This window comes from Eurypyga helias, unplaced genomic scaffold (genome assembly GCF_000690775.1).
Source record: "Eurypyga helias isolate BGI_N326 unplaced genomic scaffold, ASM69077v1 scaffold19320, whole genome shotgun sequence".
In the NCBI taxonomy this organism is placed as follows: domain Eukaryota; kingdom Metazoa; phylum Chordata; class Aves; order Eurypygiformes; family Eurypygidae; genus Eurypyga; species Eurypyga helias.
The window spans coordinates 3,614-26,553 of NW_010227859.1; the positions used below are offsets into that span (position 1 = coordinate 3,614).

The window sequence follows — 22,940 nt, forward strand, 5'->3', positions numbered from 1 at the left end:
AAGCAGGCTCATTCCCCACAGACGCCGGTGGCCCCGGTGCCTTTGGCTGAGCGGTTTGGGACGCTCCCCGCGCCCCTGGGGACTCAGAACACCGGGATCTTGTCCCTGCGCACCGTGTCCAGGTCATCATCCAGGGTCAGCAGGACCTGAGGAGGAAAGCGCAAAGGCAGCTTCAGGTCTCGCTGGCCAGCCCACGGCTGCGGAGCATGACCGGCTCCCTGCGGGTTCTCCTCGCAGGGTGCTCCACCTGGGCCACGTCTCCAGCACGTAGAGGAGTCAGGACAGCAGCCCGTGCACGTGTGCCGGGTTAACTCTGTTCCCGTAACACCCCCAGCAAGTCACTCGGCCGACAAGGAGCCTGCGGTGCTGCAAGGACCTGAGGTAACCCCCAAGGAGGTAATCCTGCCCCAGGCAGGATGGAGACGCTGCCTCCGAGCTCCTCCCTCGTCACTGGCCTCTGAAGAGCCATCCAGGAGGCAGCGGGGTGGGAATTGCTTGGCCACGTTGCGAGCGGCCGGGTAGCTCCTTCACAAACACCTTGCGCAGCCAGGGTCAAAGTCTCCCTCTCCGCTTCCCCAAAACACGTTGCTGCAACCCCACTGCAGGGGACACCCTCCACCTTCGCCGCCACAGACCACCAGGCCTGAAAAGAGGTACTAAGCGGAGGAGCAGAGGAATCAACTACGGAAGCGACGGGAAGCACAGGAGCGAGCTAAGCTCTGCACCAGTGACCCCGCTGCCTTGGTCACAGGGAGCCGGGTTCCTTACGGGCTGGTCCTCGCAAACCTGCGGGAGGGCTGGTCGCAGACCCTCGGCTTTCCCACAACCCCAGAGGGAATCTGGGGTCAGGAGGCACGGGGAGAGCAACAAGCCAAAGGAAAAAGCCCGATCCCACTGACAAGGAGAATCCCATGGCGAGGGATGTCTGGAAAGCTGGGGCATTTCTGGGGGGCCCTGGGGCAGTCAGAGCTCCAGGCGGATAGAGGGCGAGGCCGCGCAGCAGAGTTGGGGCTCAGCAGGACTCACCAGAAAAGAGAAGAACAAGGCAGCCGCGGAGAGGAAGTGCCAGACGTCGTGGTCATCAAAGAAACCCAGCAGGATGCACGGCCGGTTCTTTTCCCGGGACTCTGCTGGCGTCTCCTAGGGGAGTGGGAAGGGGGTCAGGACCTGATACCCACTCCCACAGGGCCCTGGCTGGCCACGCTGGACCCTCTGGAGATCAGCCCGTCTCAACCCTCCATGCGGGAGGCAGGAAGCAGCGCAGTGCTGGCTGGACACGTGGTGAGAGCAGGGCAGGAAGGCAAGGTCATACTTAGACCTGGAGATGGATCTGGGGCCACAACCTATGGATCTGGGGACCCCTCTGGTCTTCACACCTGAGGTTCTGCATTGCACAAGCTGCACAGCCTCCACCAGACTCCCTGGCAGCCCCTCACTTCCATGGAGATGGGCACGGCTAGAAGGCATCCAGTCAGGATTTAAGAGCCTCTCAGGCCATGGAGAGCCCCCACCACCCTGGGCAGGTCACTCCCCATTGGCCGTCTGCTCCAGGGAGAAATCTTCCATCCAGCACTAGTCAGGATTTGCCCAGTTTTGCTTTCAGATCCCCAGCTCCTCCCTAGGGAGGACCAGTCACCTCTGGATCACCTGGATCTCTTCACAGCTGCACACATACGGTTGGGCTTGGCTCAGCACGGCTTCCCCTGCTCCCTTCCCAGTCTGCTGAAGGAGCTGGACCCCTTCAGTGCCCCGTGAGCAGCCCAGCACTCCCCACCCAGAGCATCTTTTGTGTAAATGAACAACAGGAAGGAAATACAACAAGAGAAGGAGACAGGACAGTGGAAGGGGAACGTTACCTCCCAGCTGCTGAGGGTCTGGAAGAAGAAGTAGAGGGCGGCTGCCCACACCACTGCCGTGGCCACGATGCAGAACAGGGGGATGGGCAGGAGCTTCTCAGAGCTGCGGAGCTGCAGAGAGAGACGAGGCCTCCCTAACGTGTCCCGAGCTCCTCCCAGGGGCTGGAGCCATGCAGAGGGCTGACACACCAGCCTGGACCATCTGCAAAGGGCTGCCCACCCTAGGGAAACACAGCCCAGCCACCTCCGAGACGGCTACACAGCATCCCTCCCCAGCACCAACACCCTGTCCCATCCTGAGGCCCACAAAAACCCCTCCCATGTCCCTCTGCAGCACCACAGAAACCCACACCGCAGCCAGAGAAGGGGCCCATCCCTTCCCCTTTGGAGACAGACACCCCAGGGACAGCTGCAGCTGCCTCCTTTACCTTCATGATGATGTAGAAAGCCAGATACAGCAACAGGTTACAGATGAAGATCCCCAGTATGTAGGACGCAAAGTCCCTGGGCCGATACACCAGCCCAAAGACAGCGCTGAGAGGGAGAGAAGAAGGGCCATGAGACAGCTTCTTTCACTGGGGACAGGGTACACCACAGAACCATGGAACCGTTTGGGTTGGAAGGGACCTTAACAATCGTCTAGTTACAACACCTTCCACTAGACCAGGTTGCTCCAAGCCTCATCCAGCCTGGCCTTGAACACTTCCAGGGATGGGCCATCCACAGCTTCTCTGGGCAACCTGTCCCAGTGCTTCACCACCCTCTCTGGGAAGAACTTCTTCCTGATATATAATCTAAACCTCCCCACTTTCAATTTAAACCCGTTACCCCTTGTCCTGTCACTCCAGGCCCTTGGAAAAGGTCCCCCCCAGCTTCCTTGTAGCCCCTTCAGGTACTGGAAGGTGCTATAAGGTCTCCCTGGAGCCTTCCCTTCTCCAGGCTGAACACCCCCAACTCTCCCAGCCTGTCCCCATAGCAGAGGGGCTCCAGCCCTCGGAGCATCTCCGTGGCCTCCTCCAGACTCGCTCCAACCGGTCGATATCCTTCTGATGTTGGTGCCCCCACAGCTGGACGCAGCACTCCAGGTGGGGTCTCACCAGAGCAGAGCAGAGGGGCAGAATCCCCTCCCTCGCCCTGCTGGCCACGCTGCTCTGGATACAGCCCAGGATACGGTTGGCTTTCTGGGCTGCCAGCACCCAAACTGATCCCCAAATTGACTGCCACCCACTGCTCCCTCCAAGACCACAGGACACTGCCACAGCCTCCCAGTTCCCTGGAGGAAAGGCACTGTTCACCTCTGCTCCCTGCCGAGCACCAAAGCGGAGCAATCTCAGCCATGGTCAGCTACTGAGAGGAACCAGAGACCCCAGAGGGCAGGCGAGGGCCCTGGTTTGCTTCCAGCCCATAGCCAAATGCATCTCACTCGTAAGAGGTGGCCCCAGATCTGCACATTTAGCAGAAGGCATGTCCCTGAGAAGCCACTGCAGCGATGATTTTACATCTCATCCAAGAGCTGATCCCTCCATCCATACAGTTACTGCCGGGCCAGGCTCTGTGACCAATAAGCCTCTTGCCAGGTGCCTCCCTGGCACCCTGGCTGCACCAGAGACTTCCCATCTACATGTGAAGCACATGCAGAGCACAACGTGGCACCGTGGCACCCAGCGAGCCTTACGCAGGCTCGCTCCGACGCCAGCCATGACCAGCTGAAACATGTAGGGATGCCTCACGTCGCTCTGTCCTACGGATCTGCCTACCAGCCAGCGCTCATCGGATCCAGACCCTTGCCAAAACGCACCAGAAAGACCCCAGCACAGGGTGACGGCGCAGACATTGCGGCGTTTCCCCATCACTTCAAGCCACCCGTGTGTCCATACTCAATCCGGCTGCCCCTCTGCACAAGTACATCTGCACCCCACTACTTACAAGGACCAGTTGACCAGGTTTCCAACAATGAGCAGCACCATCCTGTCCTGAAGAGAAGACACTGATGATCATGTGAAAGAAGAAGGAAATGAAAAAAAAAAAAATAATCCCAAGAGGCCTCCGGCCCAGAAATTCAGGATATCATTATGTGAGGATTTGGAGTCAGGTTCCTGCACATACACCTGGCGCTGAAGTGTGCTCCACGGGAGCTTTTAGCCAGACGGAAACTGCCCCGGCCCTCACAAATTTGAGGAAAGTGTTGCAAGAGGGAGACTAAACATCTGAAAAAAGAGAAGCCCAGCAATTAAGGATCAGCCTCAGGAGGTTCTGTGCATCCTTTGCCTGTTTCCACTCGTTTTCTAGTCAGATTCCTTCCCTCCCACCATTTTACAGAAGAATTATTGCACGGAGCAGGGACACGCTTGAAAGAGGCAACAGGGGAAGCTCTGGATAGCATCCCACACATCTCCCCACAGCCTTTTTTCACCCGCTTCGCCGTTAGCGGGGGAAGCGCTGTCACTACAGCGGGCGGGAGGGGTTACATCTGCGGGACACGAACGCAGCTGTAAGCGTAAATGCACGGGATGTCGCTGTTTCAGGCCAGCCAGGCTTACTTTATGCAGGAGCGCACTGAGTTTGCTGGCAAAACTCAGTCTGAGGCTTATTCAGAGATGGGAGTATAAATTAAATAATAATTAATTTATATGCTGGTGGGTGAAAACTTCATTTGGCTTCAAGCCCTCGTCAGCACTCTGTGCCACGCAGAAAGCAGTCAGTGGGACACAAGGCAACAGCGACCGCTTTGTGCTTTCTGCTCTCTGCCCTCAGGTGCTGCAGAAGTAGCAATTGCTGTCGCTTAAGCCACAGAGCCAAAACAGCTGCTGCCTTCCCCGGAGAGGCTGCGCTGCAGAGCCTTGTGCCCATTCCTTTGAAGGGATGCCCCAAGGAGCAAGAGCAAAGGTAACTCCTATCGTGCTCGGTATTACCTTTGCCTTATTCACCAAGCCTGAGATCAGGGAAGGCCGGGAGGTGTGGAGGGTATACCACTCCAGCAGAGATCTACACTTACCCAAACATCCTGGGGGAGGGGGAAAAGACGGGAGCATCACTTTTTCAAACAGCCACACCTCTTTGCACTTTGCCTGGGAAGCGAGGAGTTGCGGAGACGTCACCTACCATGTACATCGGTCGACTGCACTGCTGGATACAGTCCGTGTACAGCACCATCGCCGCCCGTCGAAATATCCCCAAGTCTGTCAAGGAAGAGGAGGAGAAAAAGCCACAAGACCCAGCAAAGTGAGCACCAAAACGCCTACAGGGGGAAGACACAGACACCCACTGGCCGACAACAGAGGACCCGGCCTGCGGACGGTCAGGGTGCCAACGGGTTCCTTGCTTGTCCTTTGGGAGCAGACTGTGCTGAGGAGAAGGGCACCCACCGCAGGATGTGACAGGTTTAAACAAATAAATTCATCCCCATCGCCACTGGCACTGCCCAGAAGTCGAACAGGCCCTGCCTGACTGTAGGCACGAACAGGCTGGCCTTGCAACCGCATCACTGGGGGAGAGATGTGCGTGCGGGAAGGGGAAAAGCACCTTCCATGGAGCGAGCTGCCAGAGGTAGGAAACAGCATAAACCCCAATCCTCAGCTCTTAGAGGGTCCTAGAGGGGCAGGGCACAGTGAAGACACCTCCCAAAATCACTGCAGAAGCTTCACTGGGGAGCCATCAGGGGCAGTGGGATGGACGGACATGCACGCACACACCACCCCCCCGCCTTCAGCAGCGAGTGTAGAGCTTGAAGAGGCTCCCGCGCCAAGATCAGAGCTCTCCCGCGCTCGGCATCCCTCTTCCTGCCAAGGACGGGGACTGGCCATGCTGCTGGCAAGCTGACTTCACTGCTCCAGAGCCAGCCCCCGGCGGCACACACGCCTGCCTCCCCACGCACATCCATGCACCCCCAGCTACTACGCTGCGGCCGGTTACCTGAGTCAGGACCATCTGAGGCAGACAGAAGAGGAAGGAGAAATACGTGTGTAAGCAGAGCACAGGGTTCCACAGCAGACCCTGTCCCCCCCCAGCCCCCCACGACAGCGCAGTCTCCCTTGGAACCCAGCTCTTCTGCCAGAGGGCAGACAGGGCCCGCTGACCCCCAGGGGTCTGGGAAGCAGCGGCACAAGGGCCAGGAAGGGCATCAGAGGGATGAGAGGACAGGATAACCCAGGTCAGGAGGCACCGGCACGCCCTAGAGCAAGGAGGTTCAGTCACAGCACCCACCAATCTTGAAGCGGCCCATGTAGTAGATCTGGGTGCTGAGAGCCAGCGAGGCCAAAACATGGATCAGTGAGAAAATGACCCAAAACCACATGTCGTTTTTCCCAAATACCTGAAAGCAAAGACATTAAAAGCAAACTGAGCCTCATTATCAGCAGGCTTCCTGTCCTACATCACCGTGGGGCATCAGACAACCTCACTGAACATAGAAGAAAAACCCCCTAAATCTTCTAACCTGAAAGCAGATCTATAAATCCAAGCAAAGGCCAGAGAAGCAAGCACAGTGTTCTGGAAAGGAGACCATGCTTTCTGAACGCCCCTTCGGACAAGGATGGCAGCTTGGAAGGCCGGCAGCTGGCGCAGGGAACCGAAACGCAGGGACTGCCAGGCCAGGCAAGCTTTCCGTGGGGCTGGGCAGCAGCTCCCTGGCCAGGAGCTGGATTTTCATAGGGACACTCAGGGAGCCAACTGTCACTTTAACAAGCGCACTGCAGTAGACCAGAAAGGACAAAACTGCTCCGCTTACTGCTCCTGTTGTAACTAACTTTTTCTTTATTTAAGGACCAGAAGTGACCTAAAAATGCAGGTTAATGCTGTATTAAAACCTTAATTTTTCACTTGCACATGAAGGAGTTCATAACCTCTGCCATCAAGCTGTGACCATCCACCCCCCCCAGTCTCCCACCCAGAGAGCTTTGCAGAACCAACTGGTATTCTGCATCACGTGTGGTAGTGAGGGGCCTGACAGCCCACCGGGATTTAGCTCCTAGTTCAAAATGGATTTTTCCTGGTTACTGCTGAATGAAAAAGAGTCCTTCAAAAAGAGAAGCAGAGACCTCCAAGGCGAAGCACAGGTTGAGGATTCAGGCCAGCCCAGCTCGGTGCTTGCAGTATGATGAGCAAACGGGCAAAGGCCTCTACTAGTCTGACCCTTCGGTGACTCCTCTGCTCCAGTGCCCTCCTATAAGCAGGTAACTCCAGAGGCTTGCCCAAGAGTTCCCCGGCCGTTATTCTAGCCACACACCCCTCCAAAGTTAGGAAAGCCAAGGGCAGGAACTGCTCCCAGCAACAGTTTTCCAAAAGGGGAGAAAGAGGCACAAGCAATTAAGTAGAAGACTCTTGTCTTGGAAGCTCAGCCAGCCTCACCCCCTCCTCCAAGGTGAGCCACCCTGCAGACCAGCTCCATGCTTGGGCACGGACACCTGGATGCACAAATTTCTCCTCTTGAAAAGGAGAGCATCCTTGGGAAAAACCCAAAGAGGATCCCACCTAGAGAAAACTGCTCGCTTTTCCCCGCACTGCAAGCCCAGGGGGAAGGAGGAGGAGAACCCAAGAGTACAGGGAATTCAAATGCTAGCAGCTGCTCAAGGCACTCTTACCCTACGCTGCTGCTCTCCCCAGTCATTTGCCTGCTTCAGCTACGCTCCCAGCCCCACCACCTCCTTCCTAGAGAGCAGGTAGGTAAGAGGGAGCCATACCACTCCAAGGACGGCCAGGCAGATCACCACAGCAAAGGAGGCGTAGGCAGAGTAGGCGCTGGCATTGATGTCCGGGTGGCGGGTCTGGTAGAGCTTCAGCATACACAGTCCTGCGATCATGTACATGAAGGAGGTGTCTGTGGAGGGAGCACGACAGAAAAGTGAAAACTGGTACTGCCAGTGGGCTGAAAAATCTGCTCGGAGTGCAGCTGCAGGGCAAAACCCAAGGCTGACAGGCACAAATCCCTGATGCTGCCCTACACTGGACTGATGGCTTTGCGCTTTGCCATCTTGCAGCACAGCTACCATGCTCTGGGGCAACAAAACCCAACAGGGCTCAGAAAACCAAGTGTCCAACACAGTGCAGCACGGGAACAGGCAGGGAACCACAGAACGGTTGAGGTTAGAAGGGACCACTGGAAGTTGTCTGCTCCATCACCCCAAGCTCAAGCAGAGTCAGCTATGAGAGGGTTGTCCAGGACCATGTCCAGTCAGGCTTTGAGCATCTCCATGGAAGGAGACTTCACACCCTCCCTGGGCAACCTGTTCAGTCTTTGAACCACCCTCAAAGTTAAAAATAAATTTTAAAAAAAGGTATTTTCCCGTGTTCATATGGAGTTCCCTGTGTTTTCATGTGTGTCCGTTGCCTCTTGTCACTGGGCACCACCAAGAAGAGCCTGGCTCACCCATCTCCATCGGGTATTTACACACATAGACAAGACCCCACCTGAGTCCTCTCTTCCCAGGGAAGGCGAAGGAGCCCACCGAGGAAAGAGTTTCTACCAAGATGGCAGCTCAGGCACTCTGCCGCTTGGGCTGTGCGCTTACTGTCTTCCAACACAGAGGTGCAAAAGCAGAGGGAGATCTTGCCAGCAGTGCGCTACCCGAGCCCCAAAGCCTGGAGAGGAGGCTGCAGTGTGTCAGTCCCCAGCATCCAAAGCCTCCCTGCCTCCTGACTGAGCCCTGGAACAGGCAGACTCTAAGGAGGTTCGCAAGGGCAGAGGGATGGGAAATGCCAGCAACCCAGCAGGAGATGGGACATGGCAAATCCCACCTCCAGCTCAAAATGAGAAAAGCAACTCAACTTACCAAATTGGAAATTGGAGTAATTAGGGCAGACATGGTAACAGGCACTGAGCACCCCTTCCATCATCAGAGCGATACCCATAGCATAGAAGAGACCAAAATGTTTTGGGATCCCATAGTCCTGGAAGAGAGCAGAGCTGTACAGTAAGTACCCCCACTGTCCTGATGACAAGCAACCTTCCATTCTCCGTCACGGCATCCCCCCTCACCCCTTCGTGTGTCCTTCAGCCACCACTGCGGATCCGGCCAAGATCTGATCTGAAAGTCCATAAACAGCAGACCCTTTAACCTGCCAAGGCCTTCACTTGCTACCAAGCCAGTGAGGAGAGACCTGTCTCCAGAAACCTCCAGCCCCACTGCAGATTTCCTCCATCATCTCCCAGGAGATACTGGAGAGACTGCAGAGGCTCTGGCTACGAGTAGCTCTGTCTCAGAGCTAGAGGCAACCAAATTCCTCTGGGATCCCTAGGCAGCTCTATTCCCTCTTGCTAACTAGCATGCCAAGAAGGAACTCTAGACTGTGTAAGACAAACCAAACTTCACTATACACAAAAGCATCTTAGGATGCTCCTACTTTCCACACAGACTACAAAAGAGGTCTCAGGAACCTCATTAATGGAGCAGGATACTAATTACCAGGCTGCACTTTCATCAAGCCCCATTACAGACATGTCTAGCTCTTTGCCCACAGCAGCCTCTTCCTATCCTTTCTAGAAAGGAGATGCTTCTCCTTACTGCCCGTTTCCTCATAACGTGGCTCAACGTGACATGCATCCAGGCACACTCCTAACCCAGCTCATCCATCCCAGTTCCTCCGCAGTGAGCACTGGAGAAAAAAGCCACAGGAGTCATTCCTCTACTCATCTCCCTGTCTCTGCAAGCCCAGGCTGGGTCACCATTGCAGTACAGACGTACCGCAAGCAGTAAAGTACTGGGGTGCGCAAGAACGCGTGTCCCACCTACATCCTTTTTCAGGGGAGGAAAAAGAGGGAGATTCAGTCCTCTGGCAAATGGAGAGATACAGCATGTATCTCCCTGGTTTTCAAATTCTCCCTCCAATTGGCCCTGTGCAACCATGTTTCCTACCAGGGTGTAGACATCTTTCATTTCCATGGCCCGACGGTGGAGAATGTCTCTGCGCAAGACAATGAGGAGGAAGAGGAAGCCCAGCAGCATGTGGCCCACATTGCTGAGGATGTTGTTGAAGGCACTGCAGGGGAAGAAGGTTTATGACAAGGGCAGCACAGCAGCAGGAGGCTGAATCCATTCTCCCCCCTCCCATCCCATCCTCCACCTTGGCAGCTGCCAAACATCTGCCAGTTTTACACCCTGGGTGACCGATTAAGTAGTTCACCTGCCCCACGGGACTTAACACTTTCTCGGCAAGATTCCCAACTCCAGGCTTTCTTTGCAGCCCCATTTCAGTTCAGAAAAATGTTGCACTGAAAGAACTGATCTGAACTCCTCTGCAGAGCTGCTGCTCATCAGACACAAGTGAAAGTGTCCAAAAGAGCACGGGAGCCCTTCATGGCCGTGCAGTAGGTTTGCTTCGGAAACCCAAGTACCAAAAAGCTCCTGGGTGCCTGAGGCTCTCTGCCACAGCCGAGCGAAACAGAGAGCTCAGAGTTCTAAACTCTCCATGGTTCTACTAACACAGTTACAACGAGCCCCGCAAGGGTAACACCCCGACCTGGGCACAGCACGAATGCCCAGGAGGCACGAGACAGCAGTGCCGAGACCGCAGGGCTCACTCACCTCAGCACCCCGAGGGGATGAGCGCACAGAAAGTTGTAGTAGCAGATGTCCTGATTACCCGTCACGTTCACTACCTGGACAGAGAGGGGGTGGAAAGCCCAATATTAGCAAATCCTCCTTGTTCTGGGGTGTGTGCTTTGTGCAAACACTGCAGGGACACAAGGTATACCAGGACACAGCCTAGCTCTACAGGGGAGTACTGACATCTGCAAGTGAGGCTTTTGGCGTGACAAGATGTCACAGGCCACAAACCTGACAAGAGTCTTCAGAGGAAGCATACTGTATGCTCTCAGCTTCATCACTAACAGATCTGCTTGCAGGTATCTGAGTAACAGCAGGACAGCAAGGACTTGGTGGGGAGAAGGGAGGGGAAATTGCTCCTATCACAGCAAACCCTGCTTGCTTTCTGTTGTCTTTTAGGAAATAAGAACAGATTCTTCCTGCTAAAATGAAACAGGCCTCAAATGAGACATTTGGATGAGCAGGAAAACAGCTGTACTCCTGCTTTCCAAGCAAACATAGGAGGCTTGGAGCAACCTGGTCTAGTGGAAGGTGTCCCGGCCCATGGCAGGGGGTTGGAACTAGATGATCTTTAAGGTCCCTACCAACCAGACCGTTCTGTGATTTAGATGAGCAGGAAAACAGCTGTACTCCCTCTTTCCAAGCAAAACCAGCAGAACTGCAAGCTCAGCAAGGCAAGCCAGCAGCAACACATGGTGCAGAGAGCAGCTAAGGTAAACTGCCCCTCAGAGAGAGCAGGATCCCCAGGTGACCCCAGTTTCACTGCGACTGTCACCCTTCAACGTGCTCTGTGGTTGCACAGTGTAAAGGCAAGGGGACCCAAGCACGGGGGACGGCCACGCAGAGCCCAACGCACCGTCTGGTAAGTGATGACGAGCTGGATGACCGGCAGGGCATAAAACACTGCGATGGTGATGATGTTCCTGCAGAGAGGAGACCGTAGCAGCAGTTACACACACCAAAACAACCCAGGTGCACACCCAGGACAGAGCCCCGCAGTGCTTGGGGAGGAGCGTGTAGACCTCGGTGCCTAAGGGCATCCAGTTATGATCTCCCGGAGCAGAAGATCAAAAATGCTCATGTGAACAGGAAGCAAACGCTAAGGGCACATGAAAAACCAGGATGTGGACCACAAGCTCCTGTGTTTAAGTGCCAATTTCTCCCCTTCCCCAGTATCTTCCAGCCCACCAGTTGTTACCGCACTGTAAAGTGATTACACAAACCAGAATCCATTGCCAGATCATGTGTGCACTGGTCCACAAATATCCTTGTTTGAAGTATGTGGGATCTGCAGTTACTGGTTGGAACAGGGTCATGTGTAACAGGATGGCTCAAAGAGTATCCCCAGGTCTAAGCGTGGTTCACAAGAAGGGCATTTAGACAGGCTCCACAACCAGAGACTGGGGCCAGAGCTTGCCCCTTACCAGTTTGTCTTCTTACCAGAAATAGATTTTGTACTTCTTGCTGACAATCCTTCGGTCCTTCCTGGACAAGTCTGATAGATAGAGGAACACCTAAAACATTAGTGGGTGGGGAAAGAGGGAAGAAAACAGGAAAGAACTAATTAAGAATACAGAAGGTAGTAGATCTTGAGGTATGTGGACAATATGCAGCTTGGTGTTATTTGACCTTTTTTTTTTTTCCTCCAACCCCCCACAGCAAGCCCGTTGTGTCCCTTGATTCTATGGGGAATGAGTTCTGCAAAACCCTCTGACCTCCAGGAATGGTTCTGACCACACACAGTGTGAGGGGGACAGAAGGAGGCAGTTTGAGAGCTCCTAGCTTAAAACCCCTCTGTACACCCACTGCAGTCACACTACTACCAGGTAACCACCTCCTACTGTGCCTTATTTTCTCCCTATGCTGTCCCACCTCCTTGGCCTTTCTGGAGCACTCTGGGCTTCTTCCTCCTTTTGAGAAAGTCCTCAATACATTCTGGTTTTCCATATTAAATCACTCATTCCAGCAGTACACATAACAGGAAAACTTTCTAGACTCTGAAAAAGCACTAAGCAACACATTCAGCTTTATTAGATAAATCCACCTAAGAGGGAAGTGGAAATGTAAACACCCTGGCAAGTGACCAGCGCTGCTCCTGGCCCAGATGTGTCCATGGCCCAGCGTCACGGCCACAGGTGCAGGGCCAACCCTACCTTAGTGCGGATGACGTTCTTATCGCTTTCGATTTCTGGCATGGTGTCGAAGTCACTCTCCTCTTCCACAGAGCTGTCCGTGTCAGAGCCAGCTGGCACCCCGCGCCCAGGGGAAGACAACTGCCGTCCACCACTGGAGCTCGATTCATCTGGAGCAGAGCAGGGAGAAGGAAACAGGCAGGGTAAAGGCTAAATCCCTCTGCACACAGCAACAAGCAAGCTGCCCCAGATATCAGCAGCAACCTGCTGGGACAACTCGATATGGCCATTTCAGGGAACAAGTTTTTCCATGATCACAAACCTTCCTAAAAGGCTCAGATATCAGTTAAGAGCACTTTCAAGGACCATCTTTCCCCCTACGCAGCATTTTGGGTTTTCCTCTGCTTTTATTCTATTACTTTTCATCTCTAACATTTTCTGCTCTTCACCAGCTCTGAAATTTGGAAGTCTGAGACAAGCCAGAAAGCCCTAGTGAAAGCTACATGCTGTTCAGGGGTCAGAAACAGGCTGACCTATTTAATTTCCAGATTTTATATAAGCTTTTCTAAAAATATTGGAGAACAAAAGGCAAAAGAGGACGAAAGCAAAGTTTTCATAGCAGGTAGAGCATCAACTTTACTCCCACTGCAGGCACAGTATCGGTCACCTTCAGGTCAGCAGGACCTGCCTGCCCTTCCCACCAGCTGGCCAAGATTCCAGCTAGCCCTCTGCCCATACTGACACGAGCAGAACACAATCTTCCTCATTGCCCAAATGCTTTTAAAGCATTTCCTTGAGAATTGGACATGTGTGGATGGTGGAGTGGTGCTGAAGCCCTCAACTCTATTCCAGGACTTAATTCCTCCTGATTTCCCCCCCAAACCTCACAAAATCTCAGTTCTGTGTTTCTTCATCTGGCATTCAGAGATGTCACCCACTTGTTGGACGGTGAAGGTGTGAAATCTGGAGTGTCAGGGCTGTCTTTACACTACAGCAAGCAAATGCTTCCTGAGAAGGGACCAAAAAAAATAATCACAGCGCTGCTCTCCTCTCTCATTTGAGCAGCTGCCTCACCCGGCCCTGGGCCTGCACCACATCACCCTGCACCTGGGCTCCCGAACTGCCGGATTCAAGGATTATGCCACAAAAGTCCACAGCACTGAGTTGTTCAACACCAGTTCCTCCACGGGAGGGAAAACTATTGTAAGGAGACCAAGAAATACTCTTTCAAAAGAAGGTACTTCCCATCATCTGATTCATAGGACCCTTGGGAGGTCTTTTTCTCCCCTGCTGCCAGCATGACATTATTTCTCCCCTGATGAAACCTCTGGAGTGCAAGAAGCTCTGGCTTTGTCTTGCCTTGTGGCACACAATCCTTCAGCCTTCCAGGGAAAGGCATGCTTTGGTCTGAAGGCAGGCTTGATGAGCCAGTAACAGACTCCTAGAGCCCAGTTGGATGAGACTTTTGTCCATCCCGAGTCAACCTCCTGCCTGAAGCAGCACTGTCATCAACACTTAATCAGACGTCTGTGGCTTCCTCTAGCTGAGACTTGACCATTTCCAACGACAGAGTGTCTGGGTACTTCTTCCAGTGATTTTCCACCTTTTCAGCGTAATTTTTTTTCCCCTAAAGTACAACCCAAACTTCTCAAGCTGCCTTTTTTTTTTTTTCTTCCCCCAAGTAGTTGCAAGCTGCTGCTAAAGCAGTTTGAAGCTTTATTCCCTTCTGGCTTAAAAGCACCTTAACGTGCCTTCTCCTGCCCCAGGTAGAACCCTCCCAGTGCCCCCAGTTCTGGAAGATACTGTACCAATAGCCCCATAGCTGCTTCCCTCAGGGGTGCTGGCTGTGATGGGGTGTGAAGACGTCATGATCCCCGATCCTGCAATGGAAACAGACCCCAAAGGACAGTTAGTTTCATGTCAGTGCTTCGAAGCACATCTCCAGGGCGAATACAAACAGTTTAAAGAGATGGAGAGGTTGGGAAAAGCAGCATTTCTCCAAACAGATGGCAGTCTCCCTCTGGAGCATACTGTGCAAAACGGGAACGCTTGCTTTGCCACGTGAGGCAAACCCATTCCCTTCAGCCTCCCCACACAGGCTGCCAGTTTGGCTCACAAGAGCATGAGCCTCCCTCCAGCACACCGCAGGGATCTCTGCAGGGCTGCAAGACTTGGCAAATTCTAGAGAAACTCTCACCATACTCGGAGCACCCTTCTGAATTTCTAACTCTTCTCCATCCCCTTCTCACGCATGGATCTACTCAAATACTGCTGCCTCCAGTTATCCCTGGAAGAGTCACAGCCGGCCTTTGGCAAGATAGCTGCTACATGGTTTTAACCAAGCAAGGAGAAAGCAAAAAAGGCTCCATGCAAAAAGCGGCCACGACCTCGTGCTGATGACAAGAGGGGTGAGCCTTCGAGGGCTGGGAATACCCTGCCTCCCACCCAAAACCCTGAAACAAGGAGGGCTGTGCCTGTGTGGCCCCTCAATGAGGGGTCAAACACCCATCTCCCCAAAAGGGAGGGAAGCAAGAGAAGCAGGAGCAGAACCACGTCTTCCAGTGGTGGTAAACAGCAAGACAGGTCCATCTTCCTGTAAAGCTTCTCCCTCGCAACAACGTCGTGTGGCTACTCAGCAGCAAAGGGACACAGGACATGGGACAGTGTCTAAAGCCAAGCAGCCTGGCAATGGGCTGGCTGCCCCAGCTGCCTCTCTGCCTTCCCAGTACCTGATCTGTCCCAAATCGACAGGCATAGGTAGGCATCTCTTTCCAGCTGACAGTTCTGGGCACTTCTGTAACACCTTGTATAGGTTTTTACATATGTGGCTAATGGAAATGGTATAAAGAGCCCCAAAACCTTTCCCTGCCCAATTCCTAGGCAGGGGAAGCACCTCTACAGCAATGACATTGGATGTTTCAAGTCCAAATTCCTGCTTTCCTTTGACACGTTCCCTGTGCTTGTTGGGCTGGGGGCTAAGACTTGGTCTCCGTTTCAGCTTCTCCCTCTAACAGGGCCACAAACAGCTCAAGGAGCACCAGAAGTGGACATCATGGCACGGACTGAGCAACAGAGGGAAGGCTTTGGCCTACCATAGCCCCAAGCTGGGATCAGCAGGATGCTGTAGGTTGCTGTAGAGGCAAGAGCCACCTTCTACTCATCACCCACCGTGCAACCCTCCCTTCTCTTGGGGCAGTTTTTCCTGGTACTTTAAAGTCATTTGGAAATCTAGATCACTTGGAAGAGGGTGAAAGAAGCCCTTCCTCATGTTCCTGACATCAAGGCATAGACACACTTCCTACTGCCATCAGTCCTGTCCCACAGGGATGCTCACTCCTTCTTTTAGGCCAGGCTTTATGCTCTCAAGTGACCTGACAAACCTTCTCTCCCAAGTAACCAAGGGAAGATTTAAATGTGGACAGAGCAGGGATGCCAGGGAGAAGAGGAGCTTCGCCCTCTCTCTAACAGCTGCTTCAGATCCAGCTCACTCACTGCTTTCAGCCCCACTCCCCAGTGCGTGAGTGAGTCACAGTAAATGTACCACACTGGGTGTGGTTCCTCCAGCTGTCGCCTCCACCACAGAGTGATGATGTGGAATGGGAGGTGTCCCATAGGATTTTAAAAAAAAGGTAACCACAGAGCCAGGCGTAAGTGGGATGAGAGGAGCCAGTGTGCCCTGGGTGATCTGGAGGACAGGGAAGACACCAGTTACCATTTTATAGGCATCAGTCAGACACACACCCTGAAGAGAAAACAGAGGAAGAAAGAGCATGTGGTTTGTCCCCAGAGGAAAGGACGTGGCTGTGACAGGCAGTGCCAGGCACATGAAAGAGGCACAGAATATGAGAGAGAGGACAGGTCACAGGAGCAGATGCCTCTGGAAGGAAACCTGTAAACTGTGAGGGAACTGCACTGCTCTGTCCTTTCACAGGGATGCAGTTCAGCCATCCTCCCTGCCCAGGAACCCAGTTCTCCATCCTCTAGGTCCAGGCTAAGCACAACATCTGTGTCCTGCAGCTTCTTCTGGAATTTCCCAAGCACCAGAATTTAACGCCCACCTCTCACCAGGGCAGCTTGGAAAGCAGCTTCTTAGCTGCCTTCCACACCTGCACCCTCAGCTGCAGCACCACCAGCACTCCCCGGGGCTTGTGGTCTCACCTGGCTGAGGCTGTGCCTCCCTGCCTTAGACAGTGATCCCTTGTCACCAGCCTGGAGCTCTTCCAAGGCTTTGGCCAGGTCCCTTCAGCTTCCTCAAACTCCCCAACACACAAGCCCTTCCCCATTCCTCCAGGGCTCTAAGACCTACTGTTGTCTCACAGCAGGATCCATCCCAAATGACTTAAATTTAGAATATTTTTAAGCACATTTCTACAGTCCCCTGCTCATGCGGTTCTGAGGAAAGCCTTCACACACATTCCACATACAGGGACAGTGTGGATCTCAGTGGCTGAAGAAGCCACTCCTGAAAAGCCAGATGTCCCCAGGTCCTTGGCAGAAATATTAACCCAAGTAATGCCAGGCCTGAGCGAAGTTCTAGTGCTGATCCTTTAAGCACAACTCTGCTGTACTGATGTGCTTATCTGGTGGTATGTAGCAGATCTAAGAGACTGAAGAAGCTGTAGATTAAAAAAAAAAGGGAACACTACCAAGAACCTTTCAACGCTGCCAAGACATAACGTCCTCCCTTTCCCCAGGAGAGAGGTACAAATGTCGAAGCCTTTACCTCAGACCAATGCTTTGAACTACTTTGCAGGCACTAAATATTTAAACAAAATGAAACAGCCAGCCTCCCACACTTCTCCAGAAAGCAGAAACTCCCAGTGTCCGTCCCCCCCACCATCCACACAACAGAAGTTTCCATCTTTCACTGGTAGGCTCTTAGATGCAGTTATGTTTTTATCCCGCAGAAATCTGAGGTATGTTGAAATGTGGGTGCAGCGTAAAGTAAACTGAATCCAATACCAAAGCAAATAACACAAACAGCACTACCTAACTGTATTAGTCATTCGTTCACTCAGTTGTCTGCAACTCCCAGTTAAAAACAAGTTAACATTTAAATTCAATTTAGAAATTAGAGACCCCATGCTTAAACCAGGCAGAGGAAATCTTAAAGCATAAGATAAAACCCAAAGTGCCTTGCTTAGAAATGAACAGACCTGGCAGCAGGAACATTAGCCTGTAGCCAGGTCTAGCCAAGGCTTGCCCCTTCCTCCACGCCTCTAAAAGCCAGCTCCTCAGGGCAGGGGTCAGAACCAGGTTCAGGGGAGCCTGCTTCAAACGCCCTCTCTGGTGAGGGCAGAGAGGAAGCTCTGACATCTTTCATCCGCACCAGAGACTACGTGGCACATGCAGCGGGAAGAACCCTTGAAGGGACAGAAGGTATTTGACTGACAGCCTGTCCCTTGTCTGGCCTGAGACCTGTGCTGTTCACTTAAAGCTGTCACGTAACCTTACCATCCTCAGGACTCGATAGCCCAGCCGAAGCCTTCCTCCGAACCCTGAAAAACAACAGGCAGCGCTCATGAGACGGCCAACAAACCCCATCACCTGCCAGCCACAGCAGGATTATCTAGGATAGCCACAGGCAAACACAGTGCAAGCTCTAAAACCAAAATAAACAAACAAACAGATTTTTAAAAAAGGAAAAAACCCAAAACACACGCTTCAGTTGTTTCATTGAATTATTCCAATGAAATGTTCTCTCACTGATGTGTCTGCAAGTTAAGCCACATTCCCACCTTGAAACTGTTTTGGCTCAGAGTACCAAACTTTTAAGATCTCCTCCTCTGAAGCAGCTGAAAACTCTCTGCCCCGTTTGGTCTGAGGAGCTGGCTGGCAAGCGTGGTTCCCACAAAACCAACCTGCTGTTTGGCAAACGTTTTACGTGGCTCTCCTCATGCCAACCTTTTCCCAGCAGGATAGGAAGGAGCGTTGGAGAGGCCTCCCTACTCTCAAGACCCATACTTTCGACAAAGGTTTCTCTTAACCTATACAGGCAGGAGTGATGGATCCCAAACTGCACTATCCCCACCACCTTAAGAGCACCTGCCTGCTGCCCCACCAAGGCTCTCACCCTGTGCTAGCAGTTACCTACCCTATATGTGCAAATCTTGCCTCCCTTTTAGGCTGCTGTCCTCCTTCCTGCCCCTCCAGCCCTTTCTCTCACTCAAGAGGACCCTTGGGCAGCCGTGAAGAGTTTTGCCTCACCTTAACCCCTATTTTGGGGGATTTTATTGCACCCTAGAACAACCTGTCACGGTAGCTCTGCTCAAGTTCCCTTCAGATGCAGATATTCCCATCAACACAAGCCCAGGCACCAAGGTCTGGGGCAGGGGAGGCAGGTTAGGAAGGAAACCAGCACTCTTGGGACTCCCAAAGCCCTGTTTGGGGTCACTGCCACTTACTGCAGTACTCAGTCCAGCACTGTGGGAAGTACTTTGGTTCCCCAATGCTCTGGCACCCCACATCCCAGACTGGCTGGATTACTATTCCCACATGGCACCCTGTGTCCTCACACATAAGGAAACTCAGGAGCAGGGGCACTTCAAAAAGAGGGCAGAGCCTCGGGTTTTTGTCATTGCCATGATTCCCACAGCAGAGGAAGGAAAGTTTTCTGGCTAAGGGTCAGTAGGAGCCCACTGAGTAGTCAGCAAGCAGATGCTTGCTGCCCCACTCACCCCAAATGCACTGCTGGGTGAGGGGGAACAGAAAGGCTGTTCTTGTAAAACCCCTCGACTCACCTGATGTAGTGCACGAAAGCAACCACCACTGAGCCCAGGTAAAAGGAGAGGAAACTCAGGAAGCTGAAGAACATGGCCTGGACATAAACAGACTCTGAGGGAAGAGAAGGCATCAGTCAGCTCACAGAGCAGGGACAATCCCTCTCAGAACCAGCACTCCTGTCCTCCTCTTCCCAACACCATCTGGTGACAATGCTCAACTCCAAACAGCCCTTCAAAACCCATCTGCTTTCTTCAAGAGAAACCAACAGAACCTGTTGCAAGGTCTCCCCCCATTTCTTCACCACCAGCGCTAACTGGTGTGCCCATGGGATCACCCTGTGCCACACAGCACCTCCCGGAAGGGACTGGGGCTCCGATTCATTTTGAACCCTTTGCTGGTGTTTCCTGTACCATCCCATCAGAGGGCTGATGGCCCCGCCATACCCTTCCATGCAGAAGTGCCAAGTGCATTGCTCTGCTCAAAGACACTGACTTTTAATAGAGGGCACGATCGTCACTTGAAGGTTCTTCGTTCTCTGCAGGTTCCAGGTACGGTTGGCATTCCCTGTGAGATGAAAAATGTACAGTAAAGTGTAAAATGATTCCCCCCAAATTACTAATTTTTCCTATTCCCCCAAGTCCAGGGCTATTGTAAATCTCAGTCTCCCTGTGGGAGAAGATGCTCTCTGCAGGAACTGCTATCTGGGCCTCCATGAAGGCAGAAGGTAGGGCAGGGAGAGGAGCAAAATGAAACAAAAGCCTGTGAACACCACTGTTTGGACGTCTCCAGTATCTCCCAAGACACCAGTGCCTCCTCTGAACAGCACATAACCCCACCATGCAGGCACTGTACTAGCCAGCCACATCCCAGATCGGTCAAGACAACCTACCCAACAATATCAAACGTGTACTTCACTCTTCCTCACAGCTCCCTGGGTAAGACAGAGCTACATGACCATCCCATAGGAAGGTGCCAAAGGATGCCTGCTGCTCCATCACCCAGATGCAGCAACCAAATCTGCCTCCCAACACAACTTACCATGGATGGAGGAAGGCACAGAACCCCCACAGGCATAATCCTCTGGCTTGATGACAAACACAATGAAGAACTGCTCACCTGGGAAGTCCTTTTTCTGCAAGGGAGGGTAGAAGACAACAACAGAATCCATAAAAAGTGAAGGAGCCTCTCCCTCCAACACAAAGCACAGGCAATGCTCCAAAGGGCCAGAGATCAGGTTTTAGTTGCTGCACAGCCACTAGCCTTCACAGAGACCTGCCTGTTCCGGACAGAGTCTGGCTTCTGGGGATGCTCCCAGCATCCCTGCTGACAATAAGCTGACTGAGCTCACCAGTATGCAGTGCAGCAGTGCCCTGGTACAAACAAAACAATGCCGATGCCTTTATTTCTTAATTAGTGCAAATCATGCATCTAAGCTTTGCTCATTATAAGGCCCTATTACTGTCACTTGGTGGTAGAAGAGCCAAGGTTGGAACAGAAGAGAACAGGCTGCAGCTGCTCTGATCTAGAGCCTAAGTACCTAAGGCGTAACACACCTACCTAAGCAAACATAACCAAGGTTTTGTAGCAAAAGGTAACATCTCTTCTTCTACTGATATCAGCTGATCTAATAAAAACGAAGGATCACAGCCATGCCAGAATCAAGCAAATAAAACTAGGATGCACAAGGCAAGACACTGAATGAGTAAAATCACTGAAATATTGCATAAGTAATGTAAGGGATTGGAAAAAACAAAAAAAAACAAAACAAAAAAAAAAACCCCCACCCACAACAAAACACAAAAGAAGCAAACAAAAACACCCCAGCATCTCACCTGCACCGTTATGGCTGCTTGCTTTGTCATAGACTGGTACACACCGTTGAACTCCACGTTATGGTCCAGGTCATACACTGGGCACTAAAACAAACACAGCTAAGAGTTAAACCAGGCACAAAAATCCAAACCCATTCTGTAAGGAGCCATCAGGGGAACAGACAGTGCAGAACAGCAGAAATAGGCCCCGCTTGAGTTGAGAAATGTACCAAAACAACCAGAACCCAGCCAGAAGTTAGAAAGGCTGCTCTGAGTGGCCTGTACTCCCTGATCTCACAAGAGGGAGGCAGTTCAATCCCAGAGGAGGATTCAGCTAGACTGATCACTCCATGATTCCCACAGGGCAGTGCTTACACTCAGCTGTACCGCACACTTTGCACAGTCCATGCCAAGTGCTTGCCCTCATTTTACTCTTCCCCACTAGTCTTTCAACCTGACAGGTTGAAAATCACCTGTGAGAGTCTCTCCTCCTGCCCTTCTAGCGTTCAAACACAGGGGTGAGGGCAGGAGTTGATGTTACCCCTTTCTCTCCTCACCCCACCTATTAAAGGCGACTTCAGAGCCAGCAGCCAAGGCATCTTCCACCTCTGTCACCATCTTGCTGTTCCACACCGCAGGTCCATGCATTATTCAAGGAGGTGGGAAAGGAGGAGGAATGCGGGGCTATTTCCCAGCTCTGAGCTACAGCCAACCTCCATGGCAGGCAGCAGCTGCTCTCCCCTTCCCAGGAAAGGGGATGAGTAAGAGTGGAGAGAGGAAAACAAACTGGAAAGGAGAAGAGACCTCATGCCTGGAAATTAGAAGTTCCCCATGCTGCCTTGAGCCAAGGGAGAGTCAAGGGAATGAGCACTGTCCCTTCCCTCAGCCACCAGCACCCTATCCAACGCTGCTCCGTGGAGAGAGAGAGACCCACGCTGCAAGGCAGCAGGGTGTTAAACCTCACAAGTGGAATGCCCTATGGACAGGCTGGAGCAGAACAGCTTGCTCGCATATTTGCAACAAAAATCTCTGTATGAGCCGCTTGAACTCAGCATCTCTGTCTCTGCTTCCTTCCTGCAGGATTTTCATTCCTGAGCATCTCTGTTTCCTTCCTGCAGGATTTTCATTCCTCTTTTTGGGGCCTCCTTCACCACCACAGCACGAGGGTGAAGCCCTTCCTAGGGTTTAACTCTCCTGGGGCACAGAGCCCCAGCAGGCAGCTCCTTACACTTCCCTGCTCAGGCTTACCACAATATCCTGGACGGAGACAACCGAGCACGGGTAGACTGCATCGGACACCACTTTAATAACGACTGAATCGACATCCTGAGGAAACCTGTACAGAAAATACTAAAGAGAAAGCAAGGTACTGAGTTACAGTCCAGAAATCATCCCTGCCAGCAGCTTCAGAGCCCCCCTAAGGTACCTGCACAGCCCAGGCTGGGCTCTGGGGTTGGATGCGGAGAGCTTTAACAAAAATTCGGATTTGAAATATTAGGATCTTGCACTACAGAAGAGCAGATTAAATACACACAGACAACTCTTCCCCTTGCACAGCGGATTAAATATGTACAGACAACTCTTCCCCTTGCACAGCCTGCTGTTAGACACAGACGTCTTCAACATGCAAGATACAGCATAGCTTCTGCTCCCCTTAATCTTTTTTCCACCTGATCAAGCACAAGTGACTTCATTTTATAGCCTACTCCGTTTTATGTTGCTATGAGCAGCATAAAACTCCGTTTTATGTTGCTATGAGCAGTTTCCAGGTGTCTCCATACTGCTGGCTGTACTTTATGTATGGAACACATCACAGACTTTAGCTCTGATGGGTTGCCTCAAAGACAGACTGCGGAAAGTATTAGGTCAAATGGTTGA

General features: G+C 52.5%; 1 protein-coding gene across 1 annotated transcript in view; it reads right to left on the reverse strand.

The window, feature by feature from the left end:
- Positions 1–83: 83 nt before the first annotated feature.
- SIDT1 (SID1 transmembrane family, member 1) overlaps positions 84–22,940 on the reverse strand; it is a 28,615-nt gene continuing 5,758 nt past the window's right edge. Inside the window, exons 5-25 of the mRNA XM_010157778.1 lie at positions 22,311–22,412; positions 21,084–21,167; positions 20,290–20,383; positions 19,744–19,815; positions 19,269–19,362; positions 17,983–18,026; positions 14,337–14,408; positions 12,550–12,698; positions 11,837–11,910; positions 11,253–11,319; positions 10,376–10,449; positions 9,707–9,830; positions 8,624–8,741; positions 7,535–7,671; positions 6,060–6,168; positions 4,959–5,035; positions 3,783–3,829; positions 2,285–2,390; positions 1,857–1,967; positions 1,027–1,140; positions 84–146 (exon numbers count right to left, since the gene is read on the reverse strand). Of these exons, the coding sequence (XP_010156080.1) occupies positions 84–146; positions 1,027–1,140; positions 1,857–1,967; positions 2,285–2,390; positions 3,783–3,829; positions 4,959–5,035; positions 6,060–6,168; positions 7,535–7,671; positions 8,624–8,741; positions 9,707–9,830; positions 10,376–10,449; positions 11,253–11,319; positions 11,837–11,910; positions 12,550–12,698; positions 14,337–14,408; positions 17,983–18,026; positions 19,269–19,362; positions 19,744–19,815; positions 20,290–20,383; positions 21,084–21,167; positions 22,311–22,412 (1,932 nt within the window). The remainder of the gene's footprint in view (positions 147–1,026; positions 1,141–1,856; positions 1,968–2,284; positions 2,391–3,782; positions 3,830–4,958; positions 5,036–6,059; positions 6,169–7,534; positions 7,672–8,623; positions 8,742–9,706; positions 9,831–10,375; positions 10,450–11,252; positions 11,320–11,836; positions 11,911–12,549; positions 12,699–14,336; positions 14,409–17,982; positions 18,027–19,268; positions 19,363–19,743; positions 19,816–20,289; positions 20,384–21,083; positions 21,168–22,310; positions 22,413–22,940) is intronic.